This window comes from Sorex fumeus, unplaced genomic scaffold (assembly GCF_029834395.1).
Source record: "Sorex fumeus unplaced genomic scaffold, SorFum_2.1 ptg000037l, whole genome shotgun sequence".
Classification (NCBI taxonomy): Eukaryota; Metazoa; Chordata; class Mammalia; order Eulipotyphla; family Soricidae; genus Sorex; species Sorex fumeus.
This window is the reverse complement of record NW_026606094.1, coordinates 30,030,808-30,057,411: the sequence shown is the minus strand read 5'-3', so window position 1 is coordinate 30,057,411 and position 26,604 is coordinate 30,030,808. Positions and strand designations below refer to the sequence as shown.

At 37.9% G+C, this 26,604-nt stretch overlaps 1 protein-coding gene across 11 annotated transcripts in view; it reads left to right on the top strand.

The window, feature by feature from the left end:
• MAGI2 (membrane associated guanylate kinase, WW and PDZ domain containing 2) overlaps positions 1 to 26,604 on the top strand; it is a 1,504,283-nt gene that overhangs the window by 984,513 nt on the left and 493,166 nt on the right. For all 11 annotated transcript variants that reach the window (XM_056117966.1, XM_056117965.1, XM_056117957.1 and 8 more), the window contains one exon: positions 14,654 to 14,864. In XM_056117966.1, coding sequence (XP_055973941.1) covers positions 14,654 to 14,864 — 211 coding nt within the window. The remainder of the gene's footprint in view (positions 1 to 14,653; positions 14,865 to 26,604) is intronic.

Genomic DNA, 26,604 nt, shown 5'->3' with positions numbered 1-26,604 from the left:
TATGAAGGCAAACTCCCTTTTAGATTAAACTGAAAGGACTGCATTTATTTGAACCTCTTCTTGCCCTTCAACTGATTCAACATTTTTAGGATCTTACGCTCAACCTCTGTAGACTAATTTTCTGCTTTTTGGTGGGGTTACCTGCTGTATGTGTGTGTGAGAGAGAGATTTGATGCATGAATAAGGATGGCAGAATGAGAACAAGCAGGCCAACACTCGGCTTTGCACAGCCCTTACTGAAAGCTGGAATGCTCACATCTCCTCAGGTTCTCTAGGTGTTCCCATAATTCTATGCTTATTTCAAACTCATTCCTTTCATCTGATTTTTTAACCCATGTTCCACTTTCTTATCTTGTTTTTCTCCTCAAAGAAGAGAGGATGATTTTTGGTGTGAAGTCACAGCTACTTTATTATTAGTCAAAGGTTGCTCTGGTTCTTTCTGACTAAGGGCTAACTTTTTCTTTGAAGAGCAAGGATCTTGGGAGAGGATTCTCTGCATCCGCAGCCCTTCAGCATAGTTTCCTCAGAGGATAGTGCACTTATCTTTTCCCCTCCTAATTGACTTCTGGTTCTTGTCTAAAAAATACCTTGCTTCAATTTAGCCCCAAAGAATAGCACTTGAATTATCAAGATCAAGATTACACAGTCTTCTTCCTTTTCTCTTTCAGTCTCTTTGATGCTCTTAAAACCTCCTCAGAAGTTGATGTTCTATTTCATAGAGTACCTAGTTTCTGACAGAATTATAAAAGCAAGTTCTAAGAAATATTGAGTTTCAGGACCTATATTTCATTTACTTGCTTCAATTATCCTTGACCGAACATTAGTTAAGGATTTTGAACTCATTTCTATGAAATATGTATCTTTAGAATTCATTAATATGAAATCATATGGGCAAATTTGATTTCAAAGCGATGAGAATTTATTTTATTGTCACTGTTCTAATTGACTACTATTGAACTATTAAAAATTCAATATTTTAGAAAGAAGGATGTATACTAATTAATGTACTTCCAATCCCACATGAACAAAATATAATTCCTTCTACTAATTTTTCTGGTGATTCTTTCTAATTTTTTGTGTGTGTCCCTGTACATTACATTTTTTTCACACTCGTAAAATTTGCACTCCCTATTTTTATAATTTTATCACATTGTGCTATGCAAGACTTTACTATGAAGCCATATTGTTACCTCTTCCCATATTGCCCATTTTGTTTTCTAAGCAATTTATAAACAATTATGAATTTTACATATATTTGGATGAAACACTTTCTTAAAAATTTATGTTTTTGCCTAGTTCCCTAGTTAAAACAGTGTTCTAGTCAAAATAGGATCCAATTTGGTTATAAATATTCCAACTAAACAAATACTTCTTTACAAGACAGGGAATTTATAATTCTTCAATTGATATTTTATCAAAACAGTCAGAGTATAATTAATCATCACCTAACTTTCACTTTTCTAGCATTTTATTCTGTCTTCTTTTCCTTTGTGGTCTCAGATAACAATAGAAAATATTTGTTAACCTCTCAGAAAAATGTATTATAGATGCCAGAGTTCCTGAGTGTCACTCTCATATTTCTGAATGTATCTTTTGAGAATTTAGAAGTGCTATAGAACACTAGGGAACCAGAAAATATGAACCAAAAGTCAACAGTCAATATACATAGAAAAATTTGAAGAAACAGAAAAAATAAGTATCTTAGCTAACTGATTATTAGAGTACTAGGTGATAGAGTCATGTGGAAAATGTACATGAGAACTATAATTCTCTTGTGTACTTTTGGATTTCATTTATATCAAGCTTTGTATAAATAAAAGAGTAATATATATATATGTATATATATATATTTGGCAGAGGAACAATACTTCAACAACCATACATGGGCAACTATTTTAGCACCCAGAGTATAACTTCTCTTTATTTTTGGTTTGTTTTGGCATCACATTCACTGATGCTCAGGGGTTGCTCCTGGCTCTGCACTGAGGAATTACTCCAGTGCCCTACTCCCTTTACTATTTCTCCAGCTTCTCCTTTCTTGTTTCAGAAAATTTAGGAAAAGTTGAGAAATTTGATCAGGGCATTCTTTGAGCAGTGTTATAATCTCAACTTCTTTCATTCCACTGGCTATATTAAACATGGGTGTATAGGATATAGCAAGGTACATGATCACTACCTTCTGAAAACAGTCACCCTTCATTTTTCTTTACAAGATATTGTCTTTAGTGATGCCATAACAAAATATTAATTTACAGTGATACTTTTTCTAGTCCAAGAATCAACCCTGAAAGGGGTTTGGGGACTAAATGTGGGCCAGCTGCAAGCAAGACAAGCAGTGTATATCACTCCAGTCCAATGACCATCTTCATTAAAAGTAAAAATAAAACCATTAAAATGAAAATATCTACTTTGGTCCAGGATTAATAGAGTAGCAGAATATTCTAGCAGCAATATTAGCTGAATTTGTTTCGAAAGCCTGTGGTTCCAATTCATTCTCTATCTGGGAAGCAAATAATATTCCCTAGCAGCCCTCATTCACTTACAAATACAATGAGACTTTGGTTTGATGTGATGAACTTGCTTTTGTTCCAACAGCTGAGTCTGTAAGTAAAGTTAAATAGTCAAGGCTTACCACTTCTATGACAATGATCAGAGAACAAGAATGAGAACCTGTGAGTTGTACATAGACATGGAAGTCAAGGTTCCCTTGGAGATGTTTGAGCCAATGATGCCTTGTGCATATCTCAAATGAGAGAACTATGTCATGAGTCCCTTTAAATCTGTAACCTCAAAGGTGCCAAAATGATTTCAGTTCAAAGTTCAATAGAAAAATAGTCAAATGGAAGACTAAGGAATAATGAAGAATTTGCAAAAATATACAGTTTTAGATGATTATTTTTCCCTTTAAAAGTATTAACCACATACATGTCCCAAATGAACACGAGAACTCAATTTATACAGGTGTCTTGTTAGGAACAGTGCCTCTGTAAATATCCCCATTTTTATTTCTGATTTAAAGCACTATTAAAAACTGAGTTCCATGCATAGTATTCCAATGCCCCATCCACCACCAGTGTCTAAGTTCCTCCGCAAATGTCCCAAGATGTCTCACACCTCACTCCTTCCCCTTAGGAAATATCTTTAAAAATATTTAATTACTATAGTTTAAGCTCCACATTTACAATAGCGTTGGTGCTTGTGGTTTTGGTATTTTGTGTCTATTTTTTAAGAAATTGGATTAATTTATAAAATACATAATATCTCAGGGCCAAAGAGATGGCACAGTGGGTTGCATAGTTGCTTTACAAATGGCCAACATGGGTTTAATCCCAGACACCCTATATGGTCCCTAAAATCTGCCAGGAGCGATTCTTATGCAGAGAGACAGGAGTAAGTCCTGAGCATCACCAGGAATGCCCCCCAAAAAACAAACAAAAAGAGGTAATATCTGAAAAATTGAATAAAGCTGACCATAGTTTGTTTCTATAGAGAAAAACTAGCTTGCTGGACTATGTAATTTAGTGTCTTAAGTAGTAGGAATTACTGTAATTACAGGTAGCATAGACTATATTTTAGAAGTACAAAACTGTTCTAAGATCTTTAGATACAGGTCACAAATACTTTTAATGGGAATAACAGCTATTATCCCCATGGTGCATCAGGAAATCGGGATATACAGGGCCTCAACATCACATTGTAAGGGACAGATACGAACTTACAAACCCAGGCATTCTGACACCATAACTGCCTTAACGATTATGTTCCAAAGCTTCTTTTGATGCTAATTTAGTGCTAACTGAGAATTGCTATACCTAAAATAACATTTAAAGAAATCAGTGTCTACTTTCTTTATCAGCTATAAATAAGTTTCCAGGGTTTTGACCCTCAGCTATATATGTTTTCTACATATTCTTACTTTTAAGTAGCAATGTGAAAACAAGGAAAAAAATCAGATGAATTATTGAAATTTGTCAGATAGCCATTAAGAAATATAAATCAAAGAGCTTTCCTACAAGATAAAACAAAATTTGAATACTCAAATTTTATGCAGTGCAGAGAAATAAAATTGATAATTTCCTATCTAGCAAAAGAAAACATTCTTTTTAATTTTCTCTCATTTCCAAATATGTCTGTTACAAAATTAATGTTAGTTATGTGCAGATACTTGCCAAATGACTCAGATTTAAAGTCAGCTTTCTTTCTTTAGTGTTGACGAAATTTTGTCATGTTGTCTAATTTTCTTCAGCAAAAGTAGAGGACAACATTCAAAATCATAGCATTATGTTTTTTCCTAGTTGTGCACCCAAGTACTCCTGGGAGTGATCCCTGAACACAGAGCCAGCAGTAATCCCTGAGTACAGTTGGCTGTGGTCCCCAAACAAACCAAACCAAACCAAAATGATTATATTATCAGTTTGTTTTGTTGTTTCTTAATGTTTTGTTAGACTTTCTAGGAAATTCAGTATTCCTTGTCAGAGGGAAAATGTTCTCATTGTCTTTCTTTAAAATGAAGTCTTTCCTTCTTGGTATAGCCCTCCTGGTGGCCCCCAGCACCACTGGGAAGACCCAAAACAAACAAAAATGTTCCTTCTTTATTGAATGCGCTTTCATTTTATTGCTAATGCAAAACAACAATGACAACAAATCCCAAGTATTCTTCAATGGCATCTAAATGACAAGCAAATGCTAAAGAATGCCAGCTTTTAATAAAGTCATTGACTTCAACAGCAAGGATCTTTTTAATTTTTTGTAGCATATATATATATATATTTTAAAATTTTTATTAGTGAGATGAGATCGGGTGCATTCAGGGTGGTATGGAGAGATAGCACAGTGGGTAGGGCGTTTGCCTTGCAAGCGGCCAACATGGCCGACCTGAGTTCAATTCCTCCACCCCTCTCGGAGAGCCCAGCAAGCCTCCAAGAGTATCTCGCCTGCACGGCAAAGCCTGGCAAGCTACCTATGATGTATTTGATATGCCAAACACAGTAACAACAAGTCTCACAATAAAGACATTACTGGGCCCGGTCAAGCAAATTGATGAACAATGGGAGGACAGTGACAGTGATTAGTGAGACACCATGAGTCACAGTTGTAGACTTACAAATTTTTGTGCTTGGGTTTCAATTATACAATGATCAACTACCCATCCCTCCACCAGTACCCATTTCCCACCACCACGGATCCCAGTATCCCTCCCATCCCCCATCCCCCTCACCCCACCCTGTCTCTGTGGCAGGGCATTTCCTTTTGTTCTCTCTCTCCTATTGGGTGCTGTGGTTTGCAAAAGAGGCAATGAGTGGCAATCATGTTTGGTCTATAGTGTATATATTTTTTAAAACAGTTTTTTTTAAATGTAGTCATCGTGAAATTACAAAATTAGTCATGATTGGGATTCAGGCATAGAATGTCTCAACAATGATCTGTTCTTCATTGTCCACTTCCCTCCACTAGTCGCGCCCTTCCCCACCACCACCATTTGCTTCCCACCCTGCTTTTATGAGAGGTGCTTTTATTTTAAACTCATTTTTGCAATGGGATTCACAGTACAGTTGCTAATAGGGTTTCATGCAAAACACTTTCTCATCTCTCAGCAGCACCTCCTCTTCTTGGTTGAATGCTTCCCTCCCCCATAGATGTTGGTCCTCTCTGGCCTATCTCTCGGCCCTTTCAAGTGGCATGTTTTCTACTGAATAGAAGTTCTCATGTTCTTTGTTTCCATTCAATGCGAACATCTTAGGAAAAATTACATTTACATATCCAAGAAATCTACTTTTAGATTTAATAATAAAACCATCCTGAGAAATAATCTCGAAGTCAAAAAGGCCAATTCTACATGACTACTTCCTAATCAAAAAATAGCTTCACACCAAAGAAATTTTTAAACAAGCACAGGTTATTGACTCTTTTTCCCTAATCATAATTTTATATTGTGTAGACTTCCCTAACTGGAGATTTTCCAATCTTACCTCTGTGGGAGGATATGGGCTACTAGCTGGAAGAGCTATACATGTGTCTTGACTAACATATAATTCTGCTATTTCCTATTCAATTTTCTCAATAGAAAATGTTGTAATGGTTCATATAGTTAGTGGACAACTTTCCAGTACTAAAAAATAAAAGAGCTACAAAGCCATGAAAAATTATCAAGAAAATATAAGGGCAAATGTCTAAATGAAGAAAGCCAATATGAAAAGGGCATCCATTCTATGACATCCTAAAAAGACCCCAAATCTGGAAATAGTAAAAACATCTGCAATTTCCAGTAGTTCATGAGAAAGAGAGATGAAGAGGCAAAGCACAGAGATTTTTTAGGGCAGTAAAACTAGTCTCTAGGATATTGTAGTGATCAATGAACAACTTTATTTATACATTTGTCTAAACCACAAATGCTCACCTCCAAGAGTAAGGGCAAATGTAAACATTGGGCTTTGAGTTCAGTAGAAAATAGTAATAATGTTGGCCTGTATGTTAGGGTGGGGACAAGGAGCATATATGAGGTATTTGTACTTTCAACTTCCCTATGAACTGAAAATTCCTCTAAAACCTGAAAGCTTTGTAACTGCTCTCATGGTGATTCAATAAATGAAATTATAAAAAATTTAAAAAAGTAAGGTGGAGTTCATGCACAATTCAATCAGCTAATCAGTGACTGAATAAATAGCAGTACTTCTACATAAAAAAATAAAATAATCATTTTTAAAAGTTTATTCTGGTTTTCATTATATTTTCTAATTATTATATAGTATTTAGCATATTTTATTTTAATCACCTTTTTCAACTTACTGAAGCAAGGAGAAAAATTATGTAACCTGAAACATAAACTCATAGTTCCTTGGAACTGGAGATATAGCAGAGCCAGAGGACACGTGCCTTCTACTCACCTGACCTGGGTTTGATCCACGGCACCCTTCATGGCATTCTTAGTCCCACCAGGAGCGATTCCTGAGAGCAAAGTCAGGAGTAAACTCTGAGCACAGACAAGTATGGATTCCAAAACTAAACAAACAAAAAAAATCCCTCATAGTTCCTGATAGGTTAAATATTAGTCAGTGGATTGCAATAACTCACATAGTATTCTGCAGAATGAGTTCAATTGTTTCTCCCCAAAATGCATATGTTAAAATGCAAACCATTGGAATCTCAGTGTACGAGCTTATTTAAAAATAGAGTCCTTGTGGATGAAATTGACAGAGATGAACTTATACTGGGGGAAGGTGGGTCTCTCAGAAATTGCAACTTGTGTCCTGTGAAGATAGAATGGGACTAGGCATGTCCAGTCAGGTGAGGATTGAAAATAAGTGACAAAATCATGGAGCTATTGCCGCTAGTTAGCAGAGACCAGGGACAGATTCCTTCCCTATATCTCCACAGAAAGCATGCTTAAATGAAATCTTTGATCTGATATTCCCTTTTCTTCCCTCCCCTTTCTCCCGTCTCTTACCTCCTCTCTCCTCTACTCCTTTCTCTACCCTCCTCTCTTCTCTTCTTCTGGCCCCACCCCACCCCACCCTTTCCTCTGCCCCCTTCCTTTTCTTTTTATTTTTGAGCAACACTCAGTGGTACTCAGGCATAACTCTGGCTCTGTGATCAAAGATCACTCCTTGTAGTGCTCAGGAGATGATATGGGGTACTGCGGACTGAACGGGGGTTGGCTGTATGCAAGGCAAGCTCTCTGCCTGCAGTACTATTTCTCCTGCCTATGTGTTTTGACCGTATTTTCCTTAGCAGCCCACCGAACAGACTAGCATTTGGTATGTAGTAAGCTCTCTAAAAATGCTTAATCAAAAACATTTTCCTAATGAAACTGCAATTTCAGTTCATCTGCTCACTGCTTAATAAATATTGGGGTTTCTTGGGGAACTATCTTAGGTGATCTTATTTCTGTGTGCTATATATCTTCTCTAGAAAATTATGGACATGAACTGCTTAATAAATCATTTTGATCATACCTTGTAATTTACCCAGAGCTGGGGTGGAAGAGTACTTCCTCTCCTAAATTCATCCCCTCATATCAAAGAGGGCAATTCATTTGTACTCCGTTGGCCACTCAGTTGTTTCTGTGTAAAGAGTTGGAGTGACTTATCTGATTGATATATCTCGGCAGAGTAATTCTGGGCCTGATTGTCTCAGCTTCTCTTTTTCTTCCTCTTAATGTTCCACTGCTTTTCCAAAAATAAACTCTGCCCCAACACAACCCTGGTTCAGTGCTGTTGGTAGTGAATTGGCCTGTTGTAGCTTTCAGCAGCAAGCAGTCCTTGAGTCCCATCAAATACTATATCCCTACATCAAAATTTACGAGTAGAAAATGAGGGAATGTTTTGTTTTACTATATCTTAATAAACTTTTGTCTTATTTGATCAGATAGAGATTTTTGCTACTTATTATTTCCCTCTCAACCCAATGTACTTTAAGTTGATTTTTAAAAAAGTTCTTTCTCGAGAGGGATAGACATAGAAAGATTGCATTCATCTGGGGGATATAAAGTAACAAAGTATGAGATTAATACCCAAGAATAGCTGAGATCAGCACCAGGAGGATTACTCCATAACTTAGAGGCCAGCCGGGTATCCTAGAGGAAAGGGCTATTCAGATAGAGAAGGGAGCACCAAATAAAGGATGTTTGGAGGATCCTCCCAGGAGGGGAGATGCATGTCGAAAGTAGACTATGGACTGAACATGTTTGCCACTCAATGCCTCTTTTGCAGACCACAACACCCAAAAGGAGAGAGAGAACACAGGGGATTGCCCTGCCACAGAGACGGGGGGATGGGGGGATGGGGGTGGGAGGGATATTATCCATGGTGGTGGAAAATGGGCACTGGTGGAGGGATGGGTATCTGATCATTGTATAATTGAAACCAAAGCACAAAAAATTGTAAATCTACAACTTTAAAAAAAATAAAATAAAATAAAGGGGGAAAAAAAAAAAAAAAAAAGTTCTTTCTCTCTCCTCCATTAAGTTCTTGTCAAGTATCTTGCACATTGTAGATATTAAATTCATGTTTATTAAAACAATGACTGATAAATAAGAAAGGAAGGAATAAACAAATGAGTTAGAGTTACTCAGGTAATTTGATTCAGTAATCTCTAACGTATCATACATATTATTGTAGGCAAGAGTTTTTTCTTCAAGTTTTTTGTTTCTCTTGAAAATGTTCGCTCATAGATAACCTTTCCATTTCATTTCCATTCAGTATATTCTGTGTTTTTTTTAATCCTTTAATCCATTCCAAACTAGCCTTACAATCACTCTACAATAATTACTATCATAACTGGTAGCTAATTTTAATAGTGACCTCCATGACATAAATCCAATGGATTTTATGTCCTTTTCTCTTGGACTGTTTCAAAACTTTGATTACAGTTCTGTACTTCCTCCTCATTGCTCTTTTCTGGCCTCTTTGACATGAAATCTAACTGGTTTTCCTGTTCCTTCCCTGCCTGCTTTTTCCTGTTTATTCTCTCATTGGCTGTTAAGTGTTAGTGCTCCTCAGCCAGCTGCCTTAGGCATTCTTATTCACACTTGTTGTGTTCTCTCTAGGCAATTTCATTTACTCCTGTGACTTACACTATAACATACTCTGTCCATATGCTGTTGCCTTTCAAGTTGAATTTTTCCAGCCAAGAGCTCTTCAATGTGACATCTCCATTGTGAGTCTGACATGCGCCTCTAACTCTGTGTGCTCAAAGCTATATCCACAGTCTCCCCCTGGCCATGCCACTCTCTCCTATTGTCTGTAACACAAAAATTTATTCCCGGTAGTCTGTTTATCTTTATTTTACCCATCCTCAAACCCCAGAATATTTAGGAGATCTTAGTGGAACTGAAAATTTAACTTTTTCATCTTGATTAAATACATCAAATACCTTTTTATTTTTCTCAACATAAAGCCCCAAATCTTGAGCATGCTCGTCTAAGACCAGTGTATTCCAGTTCTTGTTTTTCTATTTTTTTCTGCCCTTACCTTCCCTGAATCTCTGACTTCTTTGTCTGAATCAGATTTGTTAGATTTGCTGGTCAAGGCTTTCCTTGATTCTGCCTATGAGATTAGTGAAATAATATGAGTATTTTCTTTAGCCATATTTATTACACAGAAAATTATTTAGAGGCTGGAATGATAGTACAGCAGGTAGGGCACTTGCCTTGCACATGGTCAACCCAGGTTTGAATCCTGGCATACTGAACCAGGGTGGTCCCCTGAGGCTCACCAGGAGATCCCTGAGCAGAGTCAGTAGTAAGTTCTGAGCACCGGGATGGCTCCAAAATCAGATAAATAAGTAAATAAATAAATAGAAATAAAATTAAAGACTGCACATCTTTGCCTGGAAGAATAATGCATTGACTTAGAATATCAGCCTTGCAAGCATAAGGTCAAGAGTCCAATTCCCAGGTCATTCCACATGTGCTGCTACCTAAACTCCTGGAAATTCTGGCCTTTGAGCCTGGCAACTCTTCAGAAACCCCAGGTATAGCAAATGATTTTTCACCACTCCACAGCCCAGGTTTATGTAAACACTGGACCACAACAAAAAAGACATGTGAGCACCATAGCCATGGAGTATGACCTTTAGCAAACATGTGTATGAGCACTACAGTAACCCATGGCAAGCACCACACTATAACTGTGTGCTTCAGCTAAGAGTGTGAATTCTAGCAAGCATGTGTGCAAGCACCACAATTGACGAAGTGTCAAACTTGGAGAGCACCAATGCCAAGTATGTGAGCACCACAACACAACCTCATGTTAGTCTAACAATGTATAGCCAGCCATATACACAACCCTAACCATCCCAACATCAGCAACAATGAAGGACTGACGTTGGAGGGAATAAAGAAATGAATTTCAACGGGCCTGAGAAATGTTATTTTTTGACCTATTTTGAGTGTCTTGAGAATGGAAGTCAGGCCTCATTTGTTTATTATTCTGGCCTCAGCACCTGATGTCATATAGTTTTAGTAAAACCATGCAAACAGTGCATCAGTATTCTTTACCTGCTTATTTTGACATGTAGGACAAAGACTCTACTACAGTTCTTATAGGTTTCTAGAAACATGAAATACTGGAATTTTATTATTTTTACAGGGCATGCTCTGAACATAAATGAATATGGTAGAGAATGTCCTTGCCTTTTAAATTTGAAATGCAACATAATTTTTTTGAAAAACCTGAAACAAGTGTGTTCCAGATGTTAGTAATTTCACGTATAATAAGGGGCAGCAAAGAGAATCAGTCTAAAGAGGGCAATGGTCTCTTTTCTTATTGAATTTTTCCCACATAATTTATGAAGGTAAATATATAAAAAATCTGCAGGGAGGCTACATTACTTAGGACCATATTATTTTCATAAATTATATTTAATTATAAAACTATGAAAGCTTAGAAAGTGTTCTGTGCTTCCTCATTCCTAAAAATACAAAGATTGATGCATATAGAATAAATTAATTCAAGCAACTGACATTGAGATGAAGATGATATTCACCTTAATCATTTTAAATAATCTCTACTAATATTTAGGGTTATGAGAATAATAATCCCTTTGGAATTTCTTCTCAGCCATCATCTTACCTTGCCAGAATTCTTCTCTGTTCTTTTTTTATTACCCCAAGAGAACATATATTTTCTAAGGAGACCTACTCTACTAGTCTTGGACAAACGAATCTCATGATATGTTTTAAATATCAGAGAAGTTAGATCAGAAGGAAAATAAATGTGTTGAGCTCAGAGAACATATAAATTTAAGGCCATTTTAAATGTCTCTATTATACAAAATGAAGTATAATCCTTGACCAAAATATTTCCCTAATTATACCATTACCCGCAGGGCAAAGCCCAGCTATCTACCCATGACGTATTCCATATGCCAAAAACAGTAACAACAAATCTCACAATGTTACTGGGCCCGCTCAAGCAAATCAATGAACAACAGGAGGACAGTGACAGTGAAAATTATACCATCATATTAAAAAATATCAGCCTTTAAAAGTAACTTATTGCATATCTCTGGTAAATCTTCTAATGAGGCTTTAAAAATATCTGTATTCTCTTGTATAACTGAGCTCATATTGTCCTTTTCTAACCTGAGCTTCCCCATGATATGGTTTAAAATCCAGGTTGACAATAGATTATCCTAATATGTTTGTTGTCATTCACTAATATTCCCTTAACACATCTTATAAATATGCAAAACTGCCATCATCCTCTCTATGTACATTTGAAATTAAGGCAATATGTCACTGTCACTGTCACTGTCCTCCCATTGTTCATCGATTTACTCGAGCGGGCCCAGTAACATTGTGAGACTTGTTACTGTGTTTGGCATATCGAATACGTCATGGGTAGCTTGCCAGGCTTTGCCGTGCGGGCAAGATGCTCTCGGTAGCTTGCTGGGCTCTCTGACAGGGGAAGAGGAATTGAGGCAATATTTATTTCTTCTTAATTTCCATTTTATTCTTTTATGCCTTTTTTTGAGAGCCTGGATCTGAGTAAATTATCTTGTTATATAGAATAATTCTTTTTAGGAGGAGAGGTATTTTAATATTTTTATTTCTATTTAGTTATATTTATATTTAATTTTTATTTATTTATTTTAGTGAATCACCATGAGATACAGTTACAAAGCTTTTGTGATTGAATTCCAGTCATACAATAATCAAACACACATCCTTCCACCAGTGTACATTTTCCACCATCAATGTCCCCAGTATCCCTCCTGCCAGCCCACCTCACCCCACTCTCTACCCCTATGGCAGACAATTGCCTTCTTACTCTCTCTCTCTCTCTCTCTCTACTTTTGGGCATTATGTTTTGCAATACAGATTCTGAAAGGCCATCATGTTTGGTCCTTTATCTACTTTCATCCTGACCAATCCCTCTAACCATCAGTGACTTAGTGATCCCTTTTCGATCCCAGCTGTCCTCTCCCCGAGCTCCTGAGGCAGTCTTCCAATTGTGGAGCAATCTTCCTGGCCCTTGTCTCTACTGTCCTTGGGTGTTAGTCTGATATTATTTTATGTTCCACAAATGAGTGCAATCATAGAATAATTCTTTTAGTTTTATTCTCATGAAGGGCTCATGGATAGAAGTTCCTTTAGAACTTTTGCATTTTCAAAATGACTTTCTTTTTGTACCTGAAACTCTAGCATGTAAAGTGTTATAAATCACAGTATCTAAATTTTTTCTAATAAAAAATAAGAGGAACTTTTACCTGCCTGAGCAATTTAATAATATTTTGAGTTAGTTACTTGGGTTTCTAGCCATTTTTTAAAAAAATGTTTAAGATTTTTTTTATTTAAAAATGTTTTACTGGGTTGGAGAGATGGTACAGAGATGAAGATCTTTACCTTTAATAAAGCAAACCCCACTTCTATCTCTAACTCCACATATGGTCCTCTATGCTGTCTTAGGAGTGATCTCTGAGCAAAGAGCCAGTAGTAGGTCCTAAATACAGTCATGTCATGTGCTCTTCAAACACTCCATAACCCAGTGCTCAAGTTACCACTCATATTACTCTGTTTCCCAAGTTTTCAAAATAGAGATGAAAGATATGACACTCTTCTATTGCCATTTTAAAATCATCAGAGTTCAGTGTAGGTGCTGCCACATTCGCCTTTTTAATTATTGGACTTTGGAATTTTTACTCCAGGTGTTTCCCTCAACTCTGTGACCCTCCCCCCAACCAGCCAACCAACCAAATAAACATAAAAATATTAGCAACTGTTTTCACTTTTCTTTTATTGTCTTGCTCTGTTGTGTTCATTTCACATTGCTGCTGACACAACTCACCATTATCTTAATATCCTAAATGATGCAAACACATTATACGACATTTTAAAATTTAGAACTGGGACTTTCGCAAAAGGCAAGGTGCCAGGAAGTAGTTGAGTTCATTTCTGAAATCTCTAAGGGATATTCAGTTCCTTTGGTTGGTCAATTTTCTAGAGATTGCCCATGTTTCTTGGATTATTGTTGGTTTCCTTCTCTACCTCCATATCTGGCAGTAAGGCAAGAAAGGTCTATTAAGGGGTTGGAGCATGCAGGAAGTCTGAGTTTGATCCCCAGCTCTACATGATCCAGTGAACATTGTTCTAAGTGATCCCTCAAGGAATGGCTAGGAGAAGCCCTTGGACATGCCAATTATGGCCTCCAAACCAGCCAAGCAAACAAACATAAAAATATGGAACAATGCACCATTTAGAGTCGTTCCTTAGTAGTCCCCATCTCCCTCTCACTTTCCTCTTCTGATTTCCTCTTTTAAGAAACTGTGACTACATTGAGCCCATCTGAACAATCCAAGATAACAGCCCCTCATCCTGAATTTAATCAAATCTTCAAGTGCTCTTTTACAATGTAATATAACTTTCACATGGCTTAGGGAGTAGGACTTGGACACCATAAGTCAGCTCATTCTTCTGCTTAGCATACTGGTTTTATGAAATTGTACTTGGATTCTGTGGTTAGTTGAAGGATAGGCAGAAATAATGAGTGAAAGGGAAAGTTTTATACACTTAGTTTTATTTTCAAAGCTCTGTTCAATGATGCGCTTCCCAATGGCCTTCTTAGTGCAATATTTCCTGATGAAGCTTACATTGCACTCATTCAGAAATCATTTTGGCTGGAGGAATTAAACACATGCTCTTGTTCTCTTGTAGAATCCAGTGAACCTGAAGATAAGAGTGCAGGTGCCTCAGGGGAGACACCCTCCCAGCCTTATCCTGCACCAGTGTATAGTCAACCTGAGGAAGTTAAAGAACAAATGGATGATACAAAGCCAACTAAACCTGAAGATAATGAGGAAACAGATCCATTGCCGGATAACTGGGAAATGGCCTATACAGAAAAGGGTGAAGTCTACTTCATTGAGTGAGTGTCCCACATTTTTTTGAAGATTGACATAACCATCATGGCAGTAGAACTGAAAGGATAGAAAGGGGATTAAGGTATTTGCCTTGAGTACAGCTGACCCTGGTTCAATTTCTGGCACCACAGGATTCCCCAAGTACAGAACAGGGAATATGGCTAACTGTGTCCCAAAGCCCTACCTACAATCCACGTGAAAAAGATCATAACTATTTAGAAAGAATACAGCAAATGGAAATAAAAGATATGGCAAATGAAAATGAGTTCAATTTTACTGTTATCAATATATTCTTCCTTCTTTCTGCAAATAATGTGACAGTATATTAATACAGTTAAAGATTCTAAATTGAAGCTATAAATCAAAGAATAAATTAAATAACTCCACTATAATTTTTTTGCAATCATGACAAAAAATGACAAATCTCCATTTGATATTTTTATTGAATAAGAGATAGTATATGCATCATGAGAAAATGCTTATCTTATTTTTTCAGGATTAAATATTATATCATAAATAGACCAAATATGGTAATATTTAATTCATATTGTCAGAAGTATTCACTATTATGTTAATGGTTTAATAAGATATAAGTATTTAAAACAGAATATTTACTAGCCATGGAGGGGGGCAAAGATTTAAGCATTTGTTCCTACGTCAAGTATCAAGAAAAGTTCTCTTGGTATTATTTTTCACTCAATTCTGTTTCATTATTTGTTTACCATTTTATGATTTACCAAGGTAAGTGAAATGCTAATCTTGATATTTATTCAATCTAAGCCTTTGTTTCCTTTTTTTTTTTTTTTTTTTTTTTTGGTGATGATTCACATCTGGCATTGCTCAGGGATTACTTCCAGTACGTTGCAGGGGGTTGTTCCAGGTAATCCTCTGGGAACCTAAAAGGTCAGAATCAAACTCAAGCCTGTTATATGTGCATAGCTTTCACTCCAGCCCTTTGAGTTATCTCCTTGCCCCCTGGGGAATTTTCCAAATGGAATTATTTATTTTTTAACAATACTTTCTTTGTTTTCTTTCTTTATTGTTTAAAACTAGAACAACTGTTTTAGTGAACTTCTAAACTGAAGATCAGAGGACAAAACTAAATTGTTGGTGTGCACACAGACAATCAAAATGTTCAGTAGAAAGAACAAAAACTAAAAATATTGTGAATGAACAATAGGCCTATTCTCTCAAAAGTTTTTTAAGTCTCAAAGAGAAAAATGACTAGAATCTGAAGTTTTCATTGCTGACAGTGGACAAAAATGTGTCAGCTCTGATTATTCAAGGGAAATATTAAAATTAGATTCCTTTTCCCAACCTGGAGTGATTTGTGACTTAGATCTCCATAGGCAGAACTCAGTTGTGAAATTGAAATGTTACCACATGCCAATATTTAATTCTCACATGAAGGTTGGAAACTTTGATATTTGTGGCCCAGGGAATACATAATCAGGTAATTACTTGGTGCCCTGCTTGACTCCAACATGGAAGAGAAATGCAATGTTTTGCAGAAAATGAATAACTATCATTCACCTTTTGAAAAATGTTCTAAAGATAAAAAACAGGAATCTCTAATATTACTCTTTTGTGCTATAATCAATAACCCAGAGACATTTTTAATCAATTAATTAAAGAAGTTAAGAAGTCATGTGGAATTTTTAAGTCCTCAAAAATATTGACTGTAAAAAACTATGCACGCTGAAGGTTGTGTGTTTGCGGGCTCTGGACAGCTTTTTCTCACCTCCCACGTTCGGTGCCCTGGAGCTACTGTGTGTGGCCTGGATCAGGACAGCTGTTGGCCAAGGGCAGACAAAGGAAGAGATGAGGGCCAGGCCGGTTGATCTTTGTAGCAGTTTATTACAAGGAAGTTTATCCCATAGAAGAAATTTATGTTATGGAGGGCCTAGTTTCTCTCGAGCACATGTTCTCCTTGCTAGTCTCTTCATGGTCCATCTGCAGCCCTGCTCTCTCTCTCTCTCCAGCCCCCTTCTAGTCTGGGCTACCAGATAGCCAAATCAAGATAAGAGAGCCCTTCCTGAATGCCCCAGGCAAAATACCTCCTTAAGGTGTTTTTCTCTTTTCCTCAGTCCAATAAACTGTCAACTATCAACTATTCCCGAGGCTATACAGGAAGGACAGAACAGTGTTATCCTACAATTGACAAAGCTAAATCTATCTATCTATCTATCTATCTATCTATCTATCTATCTATCTATCTATACACACATACATACATATATATGTATGTATATGTGTGTGTGTGATTTTGATTCTACTCAAATTTGTTATCATTAGGGAAGGAAGAAAAATAATTACAATAAGTAAATATTTCTGAGATTTATTATGCTATTCATAGATTTAATTAGTACAATGAGGCATAACAGGCAAAGGGGGAAAAATCAAACCTGAAAAATGGACATGTGTGGATAAAGTATTTCATTGAAATTGTCATTACAAAAGACTCTGGCTATACTGGGATTACAGAGAAGACTCTGTCATTCTAGAGAAGTAGGTACTCATTGACAATTCTGTAAAGCAATTGCTTAAATTCCAATTTTTCAGATCATTCATGTTTTTGAAAAAAAAAATCCTAACAGTTTTGCTTGTTTATCTTCTGCAAGGAAGAATAGATGGTTAGTTTAGGAGCAGATTAATTGAGGTTGAAGACCAAGGTAAAAAGGAGACAGTTGTTCCAGTGCTAAGAAAGGTGACATGGGAAAGATGCCTATTTAAGAGAATATTAAGAGAATGAGAGTCTGTCTACTTAAGAGCTGAGGGGAGAATGATGGGCACCTTGCCAATGTAGAAAGTAGGAGCACATCTTAGAAGTTCTTGAACAGAATGGAGGCATCCCCAACTCCACCGTATTTTGGTCCAGTTAGACTTTTCCTGTGATATGTTCATATATCATCTAGCAGGGAGACAATGGGACCGTTTTCATCTGCCTCTCATTTCCCTTCCTACCCTGTAATTCCTTCTCTCACTGCTTGTGTTTCATCCAGTGTTATTTTCCCCTTTCCTTTTCCTAATTTTCTTCTACTTTGCTCTGAAATGTCCTTCTGAGATGCATTGGTAATATCAACATTTCAATTGACTGTTATTGATGAGTATCTCTGCTATGGCTATATCAATGAATTTTAATGTGAATAAACTCTATTATATAACTTCTTGAAAATAATTTGTGAGATCAAGAGATAGTGATGAGAGAAGAAGCAAGGAGGGCAGTTAAGTACTTTCTTAGGGACCAAGCCATAATGTGCCCAGAGGCAATGAAATAGGCATGGACAAAGACAGAGGTACAAAGAAAAGGCACAATGTAATCATAATTTTCTTAGTGAAGGTAAAACAGCAGAGGTAGAAGAAAAGGAAAATTAGACAGCTAATATCAAAGAAAACTTTCCCCGGGTACAAGTGATGCAAGAGTCAGGATAATGGAAGTGTCTCTTGACTGAGTTCTGCTGTCTGTGAAATTATGCTGGTAATAAGATGGAAAATAGAAAAATAAAAACCATATGGCTTTGTGTAAAAATTTTTGTGTAAAAATTTAATAAACATATTTATTTGCACATTTGTTTTTCTACCTGTCCTGAAATTTTAATTTAAATATGTATTTAAATAATTTTAATTCAAATATCTATTTTAAATAATATATACATATACAATGTATTTTGAAATAAGGTAAGATTTATTTATATTTTTGTCTTTCTGCAATTATGCTTTAAAATAATTATTTATTTTCTTAATACTTTACAATAATTTAAATATCTCATTCTTAACAAGTTCTGTGCATCTCATGCTTCTTTTGATGAGTAATGATCCCTTCGGTTTACAATCACGGTCATGGTCCTCTCATTGTTCATTGATTTGCCTGAGCAGGCCTAGTAACGTCTCCATTGTGACACTTGTTACTGTGTTTGGCATATCCAATACGTCATGAGGAGCTTCCCAGGCTTTGCCATGTGGGGGAGATACTCTCAGTAGCTTGTTGGGCTCTCCCAGAGCAGAGGGGCGGAAGAATCAAACTCGGGTTGGCCATATTGGCTGTGTACAAGGCAAACGCCCTACTGCTGTGCTATCGCTCTAGCCCTTCGGTTTGCAATAACTAAGGAGAAAGATAGAATTTTTGAGAGCAGCGTTTTAAATTGTGAGTGAATATACTTTTCTAAGCTTATTGTAGGAGGTGGTTGGGACCATGCCCTGTGGTTCCCTGGGTTTATTCCTGGCTCTGTGCTCAGGGGACACCTCTGGCAGTATTCAGGGGACCATATGTAATCTCAGGAATCAATCCAGCATCTGCTGCATGTAAGGCAAGCACTTTAACCCTTGTAGTATCTCCAGACCAAGAATATTTAAGTGTGTTTTATATTTAGCAACATTATTTCAAATGAATAATATTGCTTAGGACTACCAGTTTCCTTAAACTGGGACCAGAGCAGGTAGGATTCTTGCTTTGAACACAGTTGACACAGGTTTGATCCTCAGGAATCCCACATGGTCTCTAGATCTCACCAGGAGTGACCCCTGAGAGCAGAGACAAGAGAAAGCCCTGAGCAGCATCAGGTGTGTCTCCCAAACATTATGCAAACAAAAATTACTTAAGTCATCTTCATTAATACTAAATTTTAAAATTAGTTTTGGGAATGGGAGATAACTCAGAAGGTTGGAGTGTATGCTTTCCACGCAAGTGGCCTCCTAGGTTCCGTGCCTGGCACTGAGTCAAGAGTAGCCCCCAAGCACTTATGGTCCAGAAATCAAAAAATAAAATAGGCAGTGCATTAGTTATAAATTAAAATTAGTAATAATAGGTACCACTTATTGCGTGACTAGATTTTTTTCAGTCTTCAGGGGTCACCTTAACAATAATAGCTAATGTATTAAGCATTTATTCTGTGCTCATTTTAGGAAGCTGAAACTTATATAGAGAGGTAAATAGCTGGCTATGGGTCATAGAACAAGAATTGGCAAAGTCACGATGCTTTGATTCCATTTATTCAACACAAATGTATTGGATATATAGTATGTGCTATGGACCATTTTGGACCCTAGGAATATAGTAGTTAACCAAGTGATAAGATTTATACTTACATAGGACATTGCCTGGATCCAGAGTCCTTGCTCTTAACTAATTTACTATCATACCTATTTTACTTAAATTATATCATAAGCATCCTTAAAGTGATTGATGTACCCTCCTTTCTAAATGAGATTCTAAGGCCCTGAAACGAATTAACATTCCCAAGGTGTCATAGCTGAGTTGTCCTGCAAATCTATGTTTATTCGCTCATACTACAGAATGCAAACAAACATTGGCTGAAAAAAAAATGGTAAACTTTTATTTTACAAAGAGTATTTGTTTTACAAGTTTCTGGTCCAGAAATACACTATTCCAGACACTAAGTGTTCCATTAGGAAGAATTGACACAGGGTTAATCTGGAGTGACATGCTTTGGGAATCCTATTTAAATAACTTCTTTGTTTGGAAATCCGTTTAGTTACTGACATAAAAGAGACTGCTTTTGCTTTGGCAAAAAACAAAATGACAACAAGAACCTATTTGTTTACTACCATCTTCCCAAATGGCAGCAAATGCTAAGTCATTTTAAATAATAGACTTTTAAAAGTCGGCTTTTGAGACAGAAAAATCACACTGTGAAAAATGTCATGGCTTACATGCTTTCCTTAATCTCTGTCAGAACTGGATTTGCTTTTAAATTTTAAACAGGGCATACAAATTTTTTCCACTCCTTATGTTAATTTTATATCTCATAAGTTTTAATTTTTTAAAGTATGTTTATATCTCCATAAGTTTTGAGGAGCAATTTTTATCCCCATTTTGCATTTCCAACAAACCTGATTTATTAACTAGAAGGAAAAATAATAGAGAAATTTCCTGAGGAAAAAAAAACAGTGTTTCCTCATTCTAAGCTTGACATGTCTCTATCAATCACAAAATCTGTTTTATACTTACCACAACAGTAGCCTAATTGAACATTTGTTCATATGTCATCTTCTTAAGCCTGCTTACATTTCAGGTGTAATCTCCACACAGAAAACAGTGCTGTAGACAAAACAGTATGTAACACACATCTCACACCCACACACACAAAATCCAAAACAGTATTTCTCATAAAATGTCTTTTCAAAATATTTTCTAAACAGATGGTAGGTAATATGATGGCAAAATCACATATTCATTTGCCCAAAAAATGTTATTAATGCTGTTTAAAAAGAAATTTACTACTATAGCCATCAATAGTGATAACTTTATATATACATAGAAATGTATAAATAGAAAAATTAGTAAAACTGAACATAAGAAGTATGAATTAAGAACATCTCTACTCTTGGGACTGGAGCTATAGTACAGCGGGTAGGGCATTTGCCTTGTGCGCGGCTGACCCGAATTCAATTCCCGGCATCCCATATGGTTCCCTGAGCACCGCCAGGAGTAATTCCTGAGTGCATGAGCCAAAAGCAACCCCTGTGCAATGCCAGGTGACCCAAAAAGAAAAAAAAAGAAAAGAACATCTCTACTCTTATCATCAATTACACATATCTAATACTTGTCTTTAATAGTTCTTTCTAGATGATATAAAAGAGAAAGTCTCCTAGAAAGGACTGTAACTTTTTTAAAAATTTTTTAATGATTTATGTTTTTATTTATATTTATTTATTTATTTATTTATTTATTCGGTCACACCTGGCAATGCATAAGGGTTACTCCTGGCTCATGCACTCAGGAATTACTCCTGGCAGTGCCCAGGGGGCCATATGGGATGCTGAGAATCAAACCTGGGTCGGCCGTGTGCGAGGCAAACACCCTACCCGCTGTGCTATCATTCCAGCTCCAGGACTGTAATTATTTTTTAAAAGTTTATTGACTATAATATATTAAGGAAATAAATCAAAGATAAATAAGTCATCTCCTCTTGGAGAGCCTGGCAAGCTACTGAGAGTATCCTGCCCACATGGACAGAGCCTAGCAAGCTATCCATGGCACATTCGATATGCCAAAACCAGTAACTATAACAGGTCTCATTCCCCTGACCCTGAAAGAGCCTCCAATCATTGGGAAAGATGAGTAAGGAGAGGCTGCTAAAATCTCAAGACTGGTACAAATAGAGATGTTACTGTCGCCGGCTCGAGTAAATCCACGAACAACGGGATGACAGTGATTCAGTGAAGGAAATAATCAGTGTATATATTCGTACACATATATCAATGTGTGCGATAGCACAGCAGGTAGGGCGTTCGCCTTACAAGCGGCCAACATGGCCGACCCGAGTTCGATTCCTCCACCCCTCTCGGAGAGCCCGGCAAGCTACGGAGAGTATTCGATATGCCAGACACAGTAACAACAAAGTCTCCAATGGAGACATTACTGGGCCCGCTCGAGCAAATCGACGATCAACGGGAGGGCCTTTACTTTACTTTTACTTTACTATATCAATGTATATACCTTTCATGATCACGATCATCCTGTTGTTCGTGGATTGCCTCGAGCAGGCACCAGTAACTTCTCCTTCTTCCTAGCCCTGAGATTTTAAAAGAGCCATTTCAATGCTCTTTCAGGGTTAGGAGAATGAGACCCATCATTGTTACTGGTATTTAGCATATTGAGTACGACACAGGAAGTTTGCCAGACTCTGCTGCGCGGGCAGGATACTTTTGGTAGCCTGCCAGGTTCTCCAAAGGAAAAATGAAATAATAAGATTTTGCGTGGACACAAATGCAGCCGCGCGTTTCTGGGAGCTGGGTTTTATAGTCACTGCGTCTTGGCCATTGATGGGACCAACCTGGCGCTGGTGGCAGCTGGTGGGTGTCACGCCTACCTACTGGAAGGTGACCCAGTTCCAATCCAAGCAGGGGTGGAGATCTCAGCCCCGGGACCCGCATACCTGGTTCCACTGCCAGTTCTTTCATGCATGAGGCTTGTCTGGACGTGTGGAGAGTGGTCCCAGCATGGCCGGGGCTGGCTCTGGAGGTCCTCAGCTGCTGGGGCTCTGCTCGGTGGGGGGGAACTCAACCTGCCCCCCCTCCAAGGGGCCTTGGTGAGGACAGCAAGGCGCGGGGGCAGGAGACTCTGATATATACCTTTATGAGCTCATATTTATTCTTAAATACTTAATGACTTTCATGTCACTATTGTTCCAAAATCTATGCCACTGTTACTACTGAAACTTTTAATTTCCACACACATCTTTTATTGCTCAACAGACTCTAAACTATTTATATTTATGTTGTGTACCTTGTTCAAAAAATTATACTTAGTGAAGTCAATGACATTTGACTTCAATAACATTATTCTTCTGGTATATATATAATCAGCAAGAAGATAGAATTTAATATAAGTTAAAAACAGAGATTCAGAATTCACTTTTTAGGAGGAATTTTTTATTCAAGTGTATCTAAAATTGTTTTAAGTCTAAAATTAAATTATTAATTTTAGAGAAAACGGAGCAAAAGAAAGAAATGTCTTTGAGAATCAAAGTTTCTTGTTCCACCAATAAAATTTCATCTGATGAAATATTATCCATTATTTATAACCATGAAACATTAGTTTGATCTAGGTAGCAATATGATGCAAAAAAGCATGGGGAGGAAAAGAACCAGATATAAAAGGCAAAGAAAGGACTTAAAATTAGTTTACATTAATTACCCTAAACATTCACTTAAAGTTTCTTAAGTAGCTAGTAAGTACTGTGTGCACTGGAAAAAGCAGAGAGTAAAATAACAATGAAATAGAAGACAGAGGGGGCACAATCTATATGAAAATTATATATTTTGTTACAAGGCCAGATAGATAGTATGGAAGGTACTTGATCTGCATGCAGCCAAGTGTTAGATCCCCAGCACCTCATTTTGGTGCCCTGAGAACTTCCTGGAGTTATTCCTGATTTGAGAGCCAGGAATAGTTCCTAAGCACCTCTGGATGTAGTTCCAAACCCAAAACAAAAATACAGGTTTTCTTCTCCTGATAAATATGTTGTCCATTTGATGGCATCTTAATATCCAATTCTTTAGCAAAGCTTCAAGTCATAATATTTGTACATGGATTACATAAATAAGGATTTGTAAGATTTTATTCTGGAAAAAAGTTTAGATTTGATGGAGGAATATTTGACTTAAAATTATTTGAATAGACAATTGCGGCAACATGTGAAGATGCCATTGTTGACAACATTGACGAGGAATACGATCGACTGGTTCAGCACCTCCATGAATGTGCGAGGAACGCCAAGAGAGAGATAGCCACAAAAAGTCGCCTATCTTTGAAAACTCTTGAGCTAATTCGCCAGCGTGGTTTGGCGCATGCCTCAGGCAACCGCAAGCTAACGTCCGAGCTTGCAAAGCAGTGCAGAGATGTGATCAAGGAAGACCTTAAAGAGAGAAGAGCAGAAGTACTGGTAGATGCGGCAGAAGCCGGGAAAAGTATTCCTAACGCCCGCCTGTCCTTCGCCAACTATAAGATCAAGATGACTGCCCTCCGACGTCCTGATGGATCCATCACATCCTCCAGAACGGCAATGGAGAAGATTATCCATGACTTCTACTCAAATCTCTTCGATAGCCATGTCCACTTGCCGACATACCAAATTCCACAGGATGGGTATGTCGTTCCCAACGTTCTCCCTTCCGAAATCCGACACGCCATTTCGTCGGTAAAGAAACAAACAGCACCCGGCCCAGACAAGGTCAGACCTGAACACCTGAAGAACCTGCCGTCAGTACTCATCAATACACTGGCTCGGCTCTTCACTCGCTACCTGTCTGAATGCAAGGTTCCGTCCCAATGGAAAACCAGCAGGACCATACTACTGTTCAAGAAGGGAGACATCCATGACATTGGCAACTATCGCCTGATCTGCCTATTGTCTGTCATCTACAAGTTGTTCACTCGAGTCATCCTGAATAGGATTGGCAGAAGACTAGATGAAGGACAACCATGCGAGCAAGCAGGGTTCCGCAAAGGATTCAGCACCATCGACCATGTCCACACGATAACCAAGCTCATTGAGGTTTCTCGGGAGTTCAAGATGCCGCTCTGCTTAACGTTCATTGATTTAAAGAAGGCCTTTGATTCTGTTGAGAGGGAAGCGGTCATTGAAGCCCTAGCCAATCAGGGCATTCAAGCCCAATACATCAGGATCCTCCGTGAGCTGTATTGCGGATTCACTACCAGGATCTCACCATTCTACAAAGAAGTGATCGTTGATGTCAAGAGAGGGGTGCGGCAGGGTGATACCATTTCACCGAAACTCTTCAGTGCCACCCTCGAGAACATCATGCGATGACTAGAATGGGAAGGAATGGGAGTGAAGATAGATGGTCGGCAACTATACCACCTCCGCTTTGCTGATGACATTGTTTTAATAACACCAAACATCAGCCAAGCAGCACAAATGCTGGCCGACTTTGACTGTGAGTGTGGAAAGGTAGGACTACAGCTGAATCTTACGAAGACAATGTTTATGAGAAACGGCCTTGTTCCTGACGCCCCATTCGCTCTCAATGGAACGACCATCTCCGAATGCAACAGCTATGTGTACCTAGGTCGAGAGGTCAACATGAGAAATGACCTGGCACCCGAGCTGCACAGGAGGAAGAGAGCGGCTTGGAACGCCTTCAAGAACGTTGAAGAAATAGCTAAGAGGACAAAGAACCTCCGGCTCCGGGCACATCTCTTTGATTCCACTGTTCTTCCTGCATTAACATATGCCTCAGAGACCTGGGCCCTATGCAAACAAGATGAGAATGCTATTCAGGTCTCCCAAAGAAGAATAGAAAGAGCTATGCTTGGAATATCACGTTTCACTCAAATGAGAGAACGAATCCGGAGTTCTGACATCCGTCGACGATCAAGGATCAGGGACGCTGTCTCATTTGCCAAGGTGTCGAAAATCAGATGGGCTGGTCACGTAATGAGATTTAAAGACGACCACTGGACTAGAGCTGTTACTGATTGGATTCCACGGGATGTCAAGAGACTGCGTGGCTGCCCACCTCCCAGATGGTCAGACTTCTTCGTCAAGATCATGACCGATCGGTTTGAGGCCCTTCATGTTCCCGGAGCGAACAGATGCCATTGGGCTACACTAGCACGCGACAGGGACAAATGGAGACGTTACTGGCGCCCGCTCGAGCAAATCAACGACTAATGGGAAGTTAAGTGATTAAGTGATTAAGTGAATAGACAATTCATGTTTATAAGAAGAAACTGTTTCCAGTAGGACTTAAAAGTATACAGCAGATAAAGCATTTACTGTACATGTGTTTGACCTGAGTTTGACCCCAGGCACTCTTTATAATCCCTTGAATCTTGCCAATAGTGTTCCCTGAGCACATAGCCAGGAGTAAGCCCTAATCATTGTTGGGTGTGACCCAAAAATAAAACAAACAAACAAAAAATGTTTTGAATGATACTATCCATGATTTCTCTATTGTAACATTCTCTCATCACTATGCACTTACAGTGGAGTGATAGTGCAGCAGGAAGGGCGGTTGCCTTGCCCGCAGCCAACCCGGGTTTGATTCCTCTGCCCCTCACAGAGAGCCCAGAAAGCTACCAAGAGTATCCTGCCCTCATGGCAAAGCCTGGCAAGCTACCCATGACGTATTCATTATGCCAAAAACAGTAACAACGAGTTTCAAAGTGGAGACATTACCTGTGCTTGCTTGAGCAAATCAATGAACAATGGGAGGACAGTGCTATAGTGCTACCTATTAAGTACAAGATATTAAAGA